The 15,678-nt window shown below is 40.0% G+C and overlaps 1 protein-coding gene across 3 annotated transcripts in view; it reads left to right on the top strand.

Annotated features, from left to right (window-relative positions):
- The window catches only part of MACIR (macrophage immunometabolism regulator), a 48,110-nt gene extending 34,204 nt beyond the window's left edge, over nt 1-13,906 (top strand). For 2 of the 3 annotated variants that reach the window (XM_076008250.1, XM_076008251.1), the window contains exon 4: nt 13,128-13,901. In XM_076008250.1, the coding sequence (XP_075864365.1) occupies nt 13,128-13,282 (155 nt within the window). In that variant the 3' untranslated portion in view covers nt 13,283-13,901. Of the gene's footprint in view, nt 1-13,127 lie in introns of all 3 variants that reach the window. The other variant, XM_076008253.1, reaches the window with a different exon arrangement.
- Nucleotides 13,907-15,678: the final 1,772 nt, after the last annotated feature.

Below are 15,678 nucleotides of genomic sequence, written 5' to 3' on the forward strand. Positions count from 1 at the left end.
CCCCATCCCTAAGGCTCTTGTTTTCTAAACGTGGAAATTTTGTATCTGTGTCACCTCCCTCTAACTAGGACCTTCCTATAAAGTCTCAAGCTTGCCTTTATCCTGAATTTAAAATAACCTGACATGCACCATTTTAACTAGAGGCCGGCAAAATGATGTAGCAGGGTCACCTAATGTCCTTATTAATGATTCTAATACCTGTATGAGATTTTACCTGACAGTCCCCACTTAATACTTTGCTTCTTTATTTTCTTTCTCAATTTTTATGTGCACTGTAGTATCTGTGGGTTTTTTTTTTTTCCTTGTAAACCAGAAGAAAGTAATAAAAAATAAAAGTTAAGAAAAGACTTGCATGCAGATTAGGTGCATTGCCAATCTAACTTTGAAATTGGCACTGATCCACACTTTGGCGCACACATGACAGTAATATTCACTGGGTGCTAGGCAGGTGGGGGGGAGGGGATAGGTAAGTTCACAACTAATGGGAGCACACTGTCTGGGGATGGGCACTCTTATAGCTCTGACTTGAGCAGTGCAAAAGCAATATATGTAACCAAAATGTTTGTACCCCCATAATATTCTGAAATAAAAAAAAAGAAAGAAAGAAATGACACAAGGAAGTTGCTGTCTTCCTTGGCTCCACCAGTGTGTTTGGGGAGCTCCAGAGAGCCAGGGACAGTGACTCATTCAGAAAGGCCCTGGGAGTCCTTGTTTGAGGCTTCTCATCATGTCGCTGAAGGCCTGAAGGAGAATTTCTCACAATCAGTAAGCCCTGACATTTTGTCTTTAATCTCCTTTTCAATGTGAACTCTCGTCAGGCGCTCTGAGAAGACACCCAATTACAGACTGAGTTGCTATCCAGTGTCTAAAATTGCTCTGGAGAAGGGCTTTTCTTTTTAGGAGTATGATAGCGAACGTACGCTCGGAGCGTTCAGCTTTTCATATGAAATTATAATAAATTGTGCATGAAGGTGAAACACTAAGGAATATGCAGCCTTATTAAATTGAATTTAGTGGATGGTTAATTCTGATGACGCTGAAATATTGCTCATTCTGCAATAGGCACATTGGTGCCAGGAAAGTCCTTGATGCGTCTGGCATGGAACTGTGACATTTAGCTATTAGGCTGGAGTGAAGCATCTTGAATAAAGCTGCAGGACTGAGGGCTGAATACTTGAGTGGTTTCACTTCTAAAGCATTTGTGTCTGATTATAATGATAACTTTATGGATTTCCTAAATAGTAAATGCATGATCTTTATTCAAATGGATTTAGAAAGCTTAATGGTCAGATAAATAATTTTGCGATATATTTTTAAAGGCCTAAGTTGAACATTTTCGGTTATCAGATTGCAGCCACGTATAGTATGTGAAAGTGAATTAATAGTGCATTTCAGATAAATAAGTGAAATGTGACGAAAGGGGTGAAACATTGACTAATGCTCAGCAGGTTTTAAAAAGCAAAAATAATTTCAAATATTTATTTATTTTTAAAATGAACACATGTTGTAGGAAGCGATGAACAAATGAAGACAAGTTCATCGACCAAAAGCTGGATAAAAGTTTGTGGACAAATAAAATGATAATGAAAATTAAGCAAAAGAATCTTTAAACCTTTTTGCTGAGCGCAACTGTGCAATTTCATACTACCTAGCCCTGATAAGGCTGGTGAACCTTGGAAAGATGATTAGGGCTTTTTCTCATCATTCATATAGAATTAGCTACAAATAGTTGTGTCTTGAATGATAATCTGAATTTTAACTCTGATTCCATACCATCTACTTTCAAGACCTTGATATCGCAAAGTTATTTCACTTCAGCACTAAATGGCTTTTGATTAGTGAGTCTTCACATTTTAGAGAGAGGGGGAAAAGAAAATCAAAACTAATTTATCTGCTTGGTGGCCATGAGTGCTTTGCATCATGATTTGCTTTGCTGACTCTAAGGACGGTTGTGTGGGGGTGACAGACCGTGTCATGCAGTCTCCACCTCACATGCTACCCAGGCTGCACAGGGGTCACACAAGGACAACAAGAGTCTGCAAGAGTGGATTATTTTTAAGAAGGCTCCAGATGGGATTTTACTTATTTATTTAGATTTCATTTGGAGATACATCCAGTTTTGAAATGGTAGCCCATTTGGCAGACATTGATATAGATAAGCAAAACAATAATGATCAAGACCTGTCTTTACTAATTTGTCAGATGTATCCTATTTGTGATGCTTTGTGATTTTCTACAATTTATTCTGGAAAAGTGTAGAAAAATCATATATCTTACATAAGAAATACCCAGCAACAACAAAAATATACCCCCCAACATATTAATTGAATATATTTGGCTAAATTTCTTGTGCACATAAGAGAACTAAAATGTTCAACATTTAGTAGCATTGTTTAAAAACCTTTGCCAAGGTCAGCATTTTCAAAGCATTGATTCTTTTAAGTCAGGGATGCCTTCCCTTGCGACCCTATCTCAAATTGCAAACCACCGCCAACTTTCCCAATACATTTCCTTTGTTTTTTGTTTTGTTTTGTCTTCTTTTTGACTATCTAACATTCAACATCTTATTTACTGTGTTTATTTTTGGTTTCTGTCTATCAGAACATAAACTCCATGAGGGCAGGGACATTTATCTGTTTTGCTTGTCATTGCAATTACCTAGAGCAGTACCTGGCACATAGTTGGCACTGAATAAATATTTGTTGAATGAATAAATAAATGAATTTTAAGACACCCAGCATTCATTCATTCACTCAATAGATATTTAAGCAGACGCTGTGTACCTGTGTCTCATGTAAGTACGTATCCTGATTTGTTAGTACTATATCAAGTTAACACTTTATGAAATATGCAATTTTAAGCTCCCTAATGACCAAGGAGTCTATGGTTTCAGCATCTATTTGGTATACTATTGAACAACTCACTGTATTCAATAGGGCCCTACTGATTTGTAAGAATTAACACATATTAACAAGATTTCCACAAGGTATAGTATAAACACTAAGAGTACAGTATCTTATGTTACTCTGACTCATGAGCTTTTAGAGAATGGGAAAGAATCAAAGAAAAGAGAAATCTTCAAATCCTACAAATCAGGACGTTCTTGGCCAAGTTAGGCAATGCTTTCTGTCACTCGCCAATTTCGAGAGGCCAAGGCTGTTACAGCGTTGTTTTGGGGAGCACATGCCTGAGCTTGAATGCTGGCTCCGCCACTTACTAACTGTGTCACTTTCAGCATGTTCCTTGGTCTTTCTGTATCTCAGTCTCTGCATCTGAAAAGTTGGGTTGTTGTGAGGATGAAAGGAGATAATACATACACAGAGCTTAGGACAGCGCCTGACATATAGTCTGTGCTCAGTGATGTCAGTGTTGGTGGAGTCTCTACCTAGATCAAAAGTTTCTACACTTTGCTTCTCTTTGGATTTTGTTTATACTAATATTTGGAAATGGTGTCTATCATGTTTTTCTCATGTGGGGAGCAAGTGGCAAACTGAATAGAAAACATCCTCAACCATAAGCACTCTTTTTCAGATGTTCTGTATATGTTTGGTTTTTTAAAAAATTAAGTCCTGTGTCATTCACACTCTAATATTTTTGCCTTACTGGAGAAAGAGAAACCATGATTATTAAGTGTTGTCTAGTTAGCCTCGTGTTGCTTTCACTGTCTAGGGGAGCCAGGGATTATGTACACCGCGTTCACTGTGTTCCAGAAAAGAAAAACAAAAGACAGAGGCTTGTGAATTCAGGGAAGAAGTTGGGGGCACGGTGTTCAAGTGCACTGCACCCTGGGGACTTGTGTCTGGCATGGTGCTACTGGAGGAGAGACAGCAGAAAAGGCAACCAGAACTTGTGAGGATCCAACATTGCGATGGGGTCTGGACTCTGCTTCCTGGCAATGCAATCTTGATTCAGTCCCTGACTTCTCAGAGAAGTAGAAAAGAGTAAAGAGCAAATGCTGTGTAGGCAGAGACCTCACATCAAATCCTTCTGCTAATTAATTAGCTGTGGACTTGGAGCCAAAGTCTTAATTTTTCATCTGTATGTTGGCCATAAAAAAACAATTTTTTTTTCTCTTACAGTGCTGGTAAGAGAAGGCATAAGTTAAATCACTTTGCACTGCACCTGTGTTAAAATCACTTTTAATAAAAGATGCATGCTAAATTGTTGTCGCTATTATGATGGGGAATGCCAGAACCTACCTTAAAAGATTTCGGGACTACATGATATATATAAAGCACATAGTACCTGGTTTAAAAATAGTCTTACCTACTTCTGTCTTGGCTTTCCTGGGAAATGGTGTGATTCTCATACTTCTTTGGAAGAGTAATTTCCACCTTCTGCTTCCCTTTCTCCTTTCCAGCAGCGTCTCAGCTCAGTCTCTGTGAGTGATGCTCACACAGTGCATATGCCCACATCTCCTGCTTCGTGACCATGAAATGCAAGCTTCCGAGCAGGATGGCAAGATGGGCCACTTAGCAAATGCCACACGTTTCATCTTCTTGAGCTTTTCCACTGAAAACACACCCACCTACACCCGTCTCTTCTTCTCAAAGATGACTATTCAGAACTGAAAATCACAGAATTCTAACGCTAAATCGAGTTCAGTCCAGAGGGAGAAAAGCGAGAGCCTGAGGGCCAGCGCAGTCCAGAGACATCTTGTGTCACCGGCCTAGGGGTGGCGTAACTGGTGTTTTAAAAATTTCTTAATTATTCTTGTAATGTGTTATAATAACAAGTCACATGCTTCAAATTAAGACACCACACAGAGAGACTCACACGTATTTCTGGTTACTCTGAAAAGTGGGGCAATCTGGCAACACAAAGTCTAGATTCTCCACCGCCCACCCCCTGCCACCCCCACGACAATGGTCTGGAGTGGAGTGGCTGCCTCCTGTCCTCTGGTTAGACCCAGCTCTGACCACTGTCTGCCTTTATTTATGTTAATATTACCTGCATGGCTCCTGTCCATGCAATAGCCCAGTTCTTTCCATTTACAGTTATGGAACCGGAAGCCAACTAAGGCTTAGTGCTGCCTACAGATCACAGGATGACCGAGTAATTGAGTTGGTACAAATTCTAGTTTTTAGACTTTTGGCCCCATGCTGAAATTTTATCTCCTTAGCTGAAATTCATGGAAGATCGTGATTCAGTAGAGGACAGGTTTACAAACGTTTTATGATTAATTTTCAAACATCTTGGCCCATTATCTTTTCTCAGTTAGATCATGAGGAAATACAAGCAAACCCCCAGGTCCCGTATTGCTCTTCAGTGTCAGGGTCTTCCTTCTGTTTTACAGCTCTCGGCCACACCCACTGCACCTGTTCCCAAGTTGTGGGACACTTGGCCCTGCTTGTAGATCATGTTCAGTGAAAGCTAGACGACCTCGTTTGATGCCATTCGTCCAGGGATGCCAGCTCGCGTGCCCATGGGAGCCGGGCAGTTAACCTCATGCACGTGACAGGCTGGGGCCACCTGGAGGCTGTCACCTCTGAAGGAAGAGCACAGCCCTCCCTCAGCTCTCGGTTGACGGTTGCCATGAGGGAATCCTCGTGCTGTCAGATCCTTTTATGCTTTTATTTTTAAAGAGACGCCCCAAATCAGAATTGTATATAAAATCATCTGGCTTTCCACTTGGCAGTTAATTCACATTTTAAAATAAAACCCATTTTGGGCCGGGCGCAGTGGCTCATGCCTGTAATCCTAGCACTCTGGGAGGCCGAGGCGGGCGGATTGCTCAAGGTTGGGAGTTAGAAACCAGCCTGAGCGAGACCCCGTCTCTACTAAAAATAGAAAGAAATTAATTGACCAACTAAATATATATATATATATATATATATATATACACATATACATATATATATATATATATATATATATATACAAAAAAAATTAGCCGGGCATGGTGGCACATGCCTGTAGTCCCTGCTACTCAGGAGGCTGAGGCAGGAGGATCACTTGAGCCCAGGAGATTGAGGTTGCTGTGAGCTAGGCTGATGCCATGGCACTCACTCTAGCCTGAGCAACAAAGTGAGACTCTGTCTCAAAAAAAAAAGCAACATTTTGGCTGAAGAAAACAAAGCCTCAGCCGTTTGTGACCCCTGCTAAGGAGAAGTCTAGATGCCAAAATGAAGAGCTGCCTAATATAATCCCTGCTGCTGAAGGGGCAGAGCAGGAGACACAGAAAGAACTAAAGCTTTGGGTTCAGACAGACTTGGGTTTGACTCTCAGTTCTACTGCTACTCCTATGTGATGCTGGCCAAGTCACTTCATCCCTGAGTCTCAAAACCCTCATTTCAAAAAGGCTTTTAATAATCCCTGAGGGGGTTATTAAATGTGAGGACCAAAGAGAAAACATAGGTGCAATGCATGGCACAGAACAGGTACCAAGACTGTCTCAGCTACTTCTTCCTCTGCTAATGTCATCTTGGTTGTTGCAAGATGGTGTATTTGAATTCACATCTATGTACTGTTGCTCTGTTGCTTTTTTTCTATCTCAGAGTACCATGAAACTGATGGGATGGAGACTGCTCCTTCTATCTTGGTTCTCTCATGCTTGCCGTCTCAGCAAATGATCCTTTAGGAAGAGATAAACTAGACTAAATGTTACCTGGTGCAATTAAGAGACATTTCAAACAAGCTATTATATATGGCCTTAAGACAGGAATCGGCAATTAAATACATTCAAATATGATATTACAATGTAACAATTCACTGAGAAAAAATAGGCTATATTCCCAAGTAGTATTTCAATTAAAACAACACGTATATATCATCAGAACAATCCAGAAATGCCAGAAAATTCATATGTTCCACTTTATTTTTAGACATATTTCAATACTCATGACCAAAATACATATTTTATGTCATTTTTTTTCCTGGAAAAATTGAGATATTCCCCCACTGGATTCAGATGAACTTTGAGAGAATTTTAAATGTTTTTTTTTAGAATAATGAAAGCTTTCAGACAGAGGGATGACAAGGGAAATGCCCTTGATGCCCACCTCCTCCTTACAAAAGGAGGGGTAATTCTAAATATTAATACATTGAATTTTCAGGGGTGGGGGTGGAATATCTGAGGCAAGTCTCAATATCCCTAGGCATGTCTGAGTTTTAAAGGAAATGTTCCCGTGACAAAAATAAAAAATATTTGATAAAAATCTTTTTATATATCTCCCTATAATTTTTTTCATAGCTTAGAAGAGGTCTGAGAGTTGTGTGATACAGCCGTTGCTAGGGAAACTTGCTTTTTAGTGAGCAGCAATTTTCCAACGCAGATGCATTTCTTCTCTGACTAATGAGTGTGTAAATGGTACCTCTATTGCTTTTTGCCTCCATATTTTGGAAACAACTTGAACTATTTGCTTAGGACAGCAGACATCTGCTTTATAAAATTGAAGCGGATAGACTCCTAGTATGTCTTATTTATATGCAACTTGTGCTGCATATTTCAAAAGCACATTTGCTGTTATGCACTTTCTTGTTAGAAGACATTTTACACCTGTTAATGGCAGAAATAATTGCTTAGATTTTTTTTTTTTTCAAAAGGTCCTCTCTAGAAGGTTTAACTATGTTTGGATGCATTGTGCATTTCATTCCCACAAATCCAACTGTAGAGAGGGGAACTTTACTGATTTGGACTGGAAAGCAGGCTGGAAGTCACGCTGCATAATAGCAAACTGAATATTGTCATGCAAAGTTGGGTGGGAGCAAGGCTATTTCAGAGGCAATAACGTTTCCTTCCAGTTCAGCGATCTACTAATTTCTATTCACTTTAAACTGCTCCTGTATTTTCCAGAGAAAAAAGCTATTTTCTACCATTTGCACTGTTCTAATCTTTGGCTTTGAACAAAATCTGTCTGGATAACAAGGAGATATAGTCACCCTCCTGCTCTTACGGACAGCTGGCAATGGGTCCAAACACATGCAAATAAGGAATATAGCTATTTCCATAAAAGGTGGAGCCGCATGCCCTCTAATTATGCTCTCTGATTTTAGAAGTGGGAGAAAGATAGATTTAATAAAGAGTTAGGAAAGGAAAGGGCTAGAAAATGAAGGCAGCAGCTTGGATAAAATAAAGGATTATCTGAGCAAAAGACAATGTACTAGCATTTTTTCCGGTATCTCTCTCCCTGAGACAGTCTTCTAAAAGTTTCTAAATTTGGAAGCTTTTTATAGTGCCACTGAAATGCAAGAATATTGGTCTGCTTATTAGTGTAAACTTATAAGAAGACCTCTATTGATATGATTATGCAAGATTATACATGACATTTTCTTTTTCAAAAATCAGTTACTCATTTTTTTCTTGGAGGTTTTGTACCTCTTGACTATGTCCTTTAAAGAGATGAAAGCTGTACTAGCATCTGGTATGTTATGTGAATGGTTTCAGATCTCAGTTAATTCAACTTGAAGCTTTTAAAAAATTATGTTAGGCAAAGCACATAGTTTCTTAATATAATATAGTTTCAGGCTGAATTGGCATTCCAGTTGTGGCACGTGTAAGAGAGAATGGCAAGGCATGTATTATTTTTCTGATATATCCTACACAAGGATTATCAGGAGGATTCTATAATGCACACAGTATGAGAACCGAATTTTCCAAGTTACTTTGGATTGTAACAGGGACTGCGTTTGTGGGTTCGGTGAGGTTATTACCCTCTTTTCCCATTTGTGTATTGAGAAGATGAATTACCTGCTTCTAGAGAATCATGAATTTTTTGCTTTTATTTTTTCTGAGTTACACTTGGAAATATGGTTTGTATTCTTTTTTTTTTTCAGCATATTATGGGGGTACAAATGTTAAGGTTACATATATTGCCCTTGCCCCTCTCCCCCGTAGAGTCAGAGCTTCAAGTGTGTCCATCCCCCAGTTGGTGTACATGGCACTCATTATGTATGTATATACCCATCCCCTCCCCTACAACCTACCTGACACCCAATAAATGTTTTTCCTCTATGTCTACTTATGTGTTGATCCCTTAATACCAATTTGCTGGTGAGTACATGTGGTGCTTATTTTTTCCATTCTTGGGATACTTCACTTAATGGAATGGGTTCCAGCTCTATCCAGGAAAATACAAGAGGTGCTATATCACCATTGTTTCTTATAGCTGAATAGTACTCCATGGTACACATATACCACATTTTATTAATCCGCTCATGTATTGATGGGCACTTCGGTTGCTTCCACATCTTTGCAGTTGTGAATTGTGCTGCTATAAACATTTGAGTACAGGTGTCTTTTTCATAGAGCAACTTTTGTTCTTTTGGGTAGATGCCCAGTAATGGGATTGCTGGATCAAATGGTAGATTCACTTGTATTGCTTTTAAGGTATCTCCATATTGCTTTCCACAGAGGTTGAACTAATTTGCAGTTCCACCCGGAACTGTAGGAGTGTTCCTATTTCTCCATATCCACACCAACATTTATTGTTTTGGGACTTGTTAATAAAGACCATTCTCACTGAAGATAAGTGATATCTTATTGTGGTTTTGATTTGCATTTCCCTGATGATTAGAGATGTGGGGTATTTGTTCATATGTTCGTTGGCCATTATTCTGTCTTCTTTTGGAAAGTTTCTGTTCATGTCCTTTGCCCACTTTCTATTTTTGATGGCCATTTTTTTTGTTTTTAACTAAACTCCAGACTTTATTTGAATTTCACCAGATTTCCCATTAATGTCCTCTTTCTGTTCCAAGATCCAATGTAGAGTACCACATTGTATTTTATCCTCCTCTCTCCTGGTCAGTGACAATTTCTCAATCTTTGCTTTTTTTTTTTTTTTTTTAAAGATCTTGACAGTCTAGAGAAATATTATCTAAGTATCCAGTAGAATGTCCCAAATCTGGGTTTGTCTGATTTTTTTTTTTTTTGGACTGGGATTATGGGTTTTGGAAAGACTACCACTGAGGCAAAGTGCCCTTTTTGTCACATCATATCAGGGTTACATGGTATCTACATGCCATCACTGGTTATGTTAACCTTTATCACTTGGTTAAGGTGGGGTCTGCCAGGCTTATATGCCATGAAGTTACTATTTTGTGTTTTCCCTACTCTGTTCTTTGGAAAGGAGTTTCTTACATCTAGTCCACACACAAGGGAATAGTGTGGGAATTAAGTTTCACTTCCTGAAGGGGGGTGTGTATATCTACATATACTACCAGGAATTCTCCTGTAATGAAAATTTGTCTCTTCTACCCAATTTATTTATTTCTGCATTAATTTATTTATATTGATATGGATTTTTGTATATTTTATACTTGGGTTATAATTCAATACTGCTTTATTTTGTTGCTCAAATCTGGTGAAAATCAAATAAAGTCTGAAGGTTAGTTAAAAAAAATAACTCCCACCTTTGGCAATGGGAGTTCTTTCATATTGGATTCTGTGCTCCTTTGACAAACCCTCATTCTTTTGTTGTTTTTGTTTTAGCCCTTCCATACTTTTTGGTACTTCAAGAGGCTCTGCCCTAGATTCAGTGAATAGGCAACTTAAGGTAGCTATACTTTTATTTATGTTACAAGGTCAGTTATAACCAGTATGAACAGGTACTATCTATCATATGACGATGTCCTGAAAGTCACAGACCATAGTAATTATAACATTTTGTTATTTTTAGCTAATTTTTTAGTTGAAATGATCATTTGATGATGTTATAAGCTGAACTGTGTCCTCGATCACCCCAGATTCGTATGTTGAAGTCCTAACCCTCAGTATCTCACAATGTAACTGTATTTAGAGACTGGAACTTTAAAGAAGTAATTAAGATTAAATAAAGTCATGAGGTAGGTAGGCCCTTGCCCTAGTCAGCTTGGGCTGCTATACCAAAATACTGTAGACTGAGTGGCTTAAACAACAGAGAACTATTTCTCAAAGTTCTTGAGGCTGAGAAGCCCAAGATCAAGGTGCTGGCATATTTGGTTGCAGTGAGAGTCCTCCTTCTAGCTTGCAGACAAACTCCTTCTTGCTATGTCCTCCTATGGTGGGAAGACAAGGTGCTTTGGTCCCGTTTTCTAAGGACCCTAATCCCATCATGAGGGTCCCACACTCATGACCTCATGTAAGCCTAATTACCTCTCAAAGGCCCAGCCTCCAAATACTATCACCTTGAGTATTAGGGCTTCAACGTGAATTTTGGGGAGACACATTCAGTCCATAACAGCCCTAATCCAATATGACTGGTGTCCTTATTAGAAGAGGAGATTAGGACACAGATCTGAAGAGCCATAGCAAGAAGGTGGTCATCTGCAAGTCAAGGAGAGAGGCCCCAAAAGAAGCCAAATCTGTTGACATTTTCATTTTGAACTTCTAGCCTCCAAAACTGTGAGAAAATAAATTCCTATTGTTTAAGTCACCCAGTTTGTGGTACTTGTTCTGGTAGCTCAAGCACACTGAAGCTACCACACACACATACAAACTCATGAATATCAACAGTCTCATTTGTGTGGGAGAAAGGCATTAATGAAATGATGAAATGACGATTGTAAATAGTGGGGGTGAAAATGTCCAGGGAGTGTGATGTCATCAAACAAAGGGACCTGATCCAATCTGGGTTAGTGTAGGGTGGGAGTCGGGTGGGGAAAGAGAAGGGGTGGGCAAGCAAGTTTTTACTGAGGAAGTGACGTTCGAGCTGAGAGCTGAAAACACAATAAAGCTGGAGTGTAGACGGCAAGAACAAACAGGCTAAGATGAGGCTGGCGAGGTAGACAAGCATATTACAAAAATCAGATCTTGAGCTCTCAGTAACCTGCTTTCTTAAGTTGGCATTTTTATTCACATCATTAAAGATTCTCTTAAAACAGGCTTTCAAACTGTGCTCCCCGAATCCTGGGTGTCCGGGAGTGTACCGTGGCCAGAGTCTGGACTGGGAAACTGAATTTACTTCAACCTATGCATCAGTTTGAAAGAATGCTTTTATTTACATAAGTTTCTCTAACATTTTTACTTAAACGAAGGGTTCTACCCAGAAAAGGTTTTGAAAACTCACTGCTCTGCATGATTTTTAACGATACATGCTCATCCATTATATGGGTGTGTTTTACCATATTTAACCAAACCTCTGTAGCTTAACATGCTATTTAGGTTGCTTTTAATGTTTTACTAAATGGACAGCTATGATGAGTTTCTCTATTCCAGATTTTTTTTGTGTATGTAACTGATTTGTGCAATATAACTGATTCTTTTCTCAGAATTCTTCAGGATTCTTTCCACATACAACTGACTCCATTCTCAGGACTGGAATAGCTGGGTCGAAGGGTATATTAGTTATAGCACTGCATAATAAATCACTCCAAAATGTAGTGGCTTAGAACAAAAATAATCCTATATTATTGGGTCAGGGATTCAGGAGTATCTAGACAGGGTCTTTCATGAGGTTGTTGTCAGAGGTTGGCTGGAGTTGTAGTCATTAGAAAGCTTGACCAAGACTAGAGGACCCTCCATTCCATGGTGTCTCATGCACGTGACTGTTGGTACTGGCTGTAGGTGGGAGAACTTCATTCTTCCCCATGTAGGTTTCTCCATAAAACTGCTCGAGGGTCTTCACACATGGCAGCTAACCTCCCCAGAATAAAACATCCCAGAAAGCAAGACAGAAGTTGCCATGCCACGGAAATCACACATTATTACTTCTGCCATATTCTACGGGTCACTGTGGTAGGCAGAATAATGGCCCTTCAAAGACGTCTACATCCTAAAACAAGGAACCTGTCAACATCTTATCTTAGATGGCAAAAGGGAACTTGCACGTGTGATTATGTCAGGGATTTGAGATGGGGAGAGCAGCCTGGATTATCCAGGTGGGTCCAATGTAATCACAGGGGTTCTTATAAGTAAAAGATGGAGCATGAGAGCTAGAGTCAGGGAAGTAGATGTGACTGCGGAAGCAGATGTCAGGGATGTTACTGGTGGCTGGAAGAAGGCCATGAGGGCAAGGAATGCAAACAGCCTCTAGAAGTTGGAAAAGGGAAGGAAACAGATTCTTGCACAGATGGTCCAGAGAAAAACACAACCGTATTGACACCTTGATCTTAGTCCAATGTGACCCATGTTGAATGTGTGACCCCAGAACTCTAAAAGAATAAATCCGCATTGTGTTTTAAGCCACTAAGCTTGTGGTACTTTCTTACAGCAGCAATAATGCAGTCACACAGCCGTAATTCACGCCGGGAGCGAGCTCTACAAAGGAGTGAATACCGGGCAGCAAGGGGCATCTGGAGCAATCCTGGGTGCTGTTCCCCACAAAGGGTGTGCCCACTTTTAAGGTTTGGATATCTATGTTGTTAAATCACCACCTAGATATATTTTGTGAATCTCTACAACTAGAAATCTGGATAAGTACAGATTCAGTGAGATCAGAGAAGCCGTCTTTCAAATGGTCAAGATTTCCAGCTCATGCACCTTCCTATGAAGCAGCATACAAAGGGGAATTAGGTTCTTTAGTTGTCTAGGTGTCTTTCCCCCTGATGTAACAGGAGGGTAGGTAGAAAATGGGAGGTCGGCACCTGTAGGACCTATCCCTATGTCTCTTGAAATCATTTTCTTTCTCACCGCAGTTTACTCTGGCCCCTTCAAAAAAGTAAATCCAAGTTGCAATTCCATAAATATATTTTCACCTAACAGAATGTAACAGTGATGTCCGATTCTAAAGCCAAGAGATTCCTAGATATAGCTGAATTTTCTGTTTTCTTTAAGTATTATTCTGAGATGTGTCTCTCAACCAGGTGAACACTGTTATACTGTTCCAAAATGAGGAGCTTGAAATAAAGACCCTTGTTTAAGAGGAAACAAGTGATTTCCATAGCAGCTAGAGTGAGCTTAGTCTAGCAGAAGGCAAAGTCTCTGCTGGAGAAAACCTAAAAGTGCTTATCTCTGGCTCCCCGTTAATCATGCCTGATGTCTGAATGTGTTTCTGTAATGCTGACATTACAACCTTGGGCCACGGTGAATGAGGAAAGAATTATTTTTTCTACAGTGTATCTACTGCCCAATAGAGCAATATTGAGCAGGGGTCCTTCTCATTTTGGAAGTTGTTTTTTTCCCTGAAAGATATAAAATGCTTTAAAAAATGAATTAAACTAAAAAAGGAGATATGCTAGTAACCAGATGCTATTTCCAGCAAGGAAGTCTAGATCCAAAGCTTTCTCAGGCTTTCTCTACTAGACACACAGAATTTCTCAAAGGGGATTTAGAGACCACTTCACTCACCTTATTTTATAAATGAGGAGTCTGAGGCCCAGAGGCTTGATATGACATGAGAACTCAGGACTTGTGAGTACTAACTAGACTAAGACTAGACTAGACCAAAGAAATGACATATTTTATTTATTATTCAAACGGTTTTATTCTTTGTGCTTTCTCTCCTCCCCTGTAATCAAACAGGAATCTTTTAGTTGAAAATCTTGGAAAATGTAATCCAAACTCCTTTAAGCCAACATGGTTTTTTATCAAGTAACCGAACTAAAAATCCACAGGTAGGTTTTGACTTCGGCAGGATTTGGCTCGGGTTCTCAAGTGCCTTCTCCAGTGCTTGATGTCTCTCTTCATCTGTTGGTTCTGCTTTCTCTGTGTCAGGGCCATTTTCAAATACACTGTGACCTCATAGTGACATGAGCCTCTCATTCTCCAGGTTCCTATGCAGTTGGAGAGAGTGTTTGCCTCCCTCCTTCTGCCCAGCAAGTCTCCTTGCATTGCATTGTTTTTTATTGTGTCACCTGCCCATTACTGTGTTGGCCAGGACGTCACACTGTTCTGATTTAACAGACCTGAGCCATAGCCCTGGAGCTGGGGATGGGCCATACTCATAGAGCTGTGATTCATTCTTTTTTTTTTTTTTTTTTTTTTTTTTGAGACAGAGTCTCACTTTGTTGCCCAGGCTAGAGTGAGTGCCGTGGCGTCAGCCTGGCTCACAGCAACCTCAATCTCTGGGGCTCAGTGATCCTACTGCCTCAGCCTCCCGAGTAGCTGGGACTACAGGCATGCACCACCATGCCCGGCTAATTTTTTGTATATGTATTTTTAGTTGGTCAATTAATTTATTTCTATTTTTGGTAGAGACGGGGTCTTGCTCAGGCTGGTTTCGAACTCCTGACCTTGAGCAATCCGCCCGCCTCGGCCTCCCAGAGTGCTAGGATTACAGGCATGAGCCACTGCGTCCGGCCGCATTCTTTTTTTTGAAATAGAGTCTCACTCTGTTGCCTGGGCTAGAGTGCCATGGCATTAGACTAGCTCACAGCAACCTGAAACTCCTGGGCTCAAGTAATCCTCCTGCCTCAGCCTCCCATGTAGCTGGGACTACAGGCACGTGCCACCATGCCTAGCTAATTTTTTCTATGTATTTTTAGTTGTCCAGCTAATTTCTTTCTACTTTTAGTAGAGACGGGGTCTCACTCTTGCTCAGGCTGGTCTTGAACTCCTGACCTCGAGCAATACGATCCTCCCACCTCAGCCTCCCAGAGTGCTAGGATTGAATCACAAGGAGAGTTGAGGGAAATTCTGGGTGTTAACACCAAAAGAAGGAGAATGGATGTTGGCTGACCCCCAAGTTGCAAATGGTTTCCTGTATTCCCTTCTAAAATTTCTCCCTTTTATTTCATTTATTGTGCACCTATATCCAATCAGGATATGCAAGGTCTTTGTGTTAGTCTGTTTTGTGCTACTATAACAGAATACCTGAGACTTAA

This window comes from Microcebus murinus, chromosome 11 (genome assembly GCF_040939455.1).
Source record: "Microcebus murinus isolate Inina chromosome 11, M.murinus_Inina_mat1.0, whole genome shotgun sequence".
Classification (NCBI taxonomy): domain Eukaryota; kingdom Metazoa; phylum Chordata; class Mammalia; order Primates; family Cheirogaleidae; genus Microcebus; species Microcebus murinus.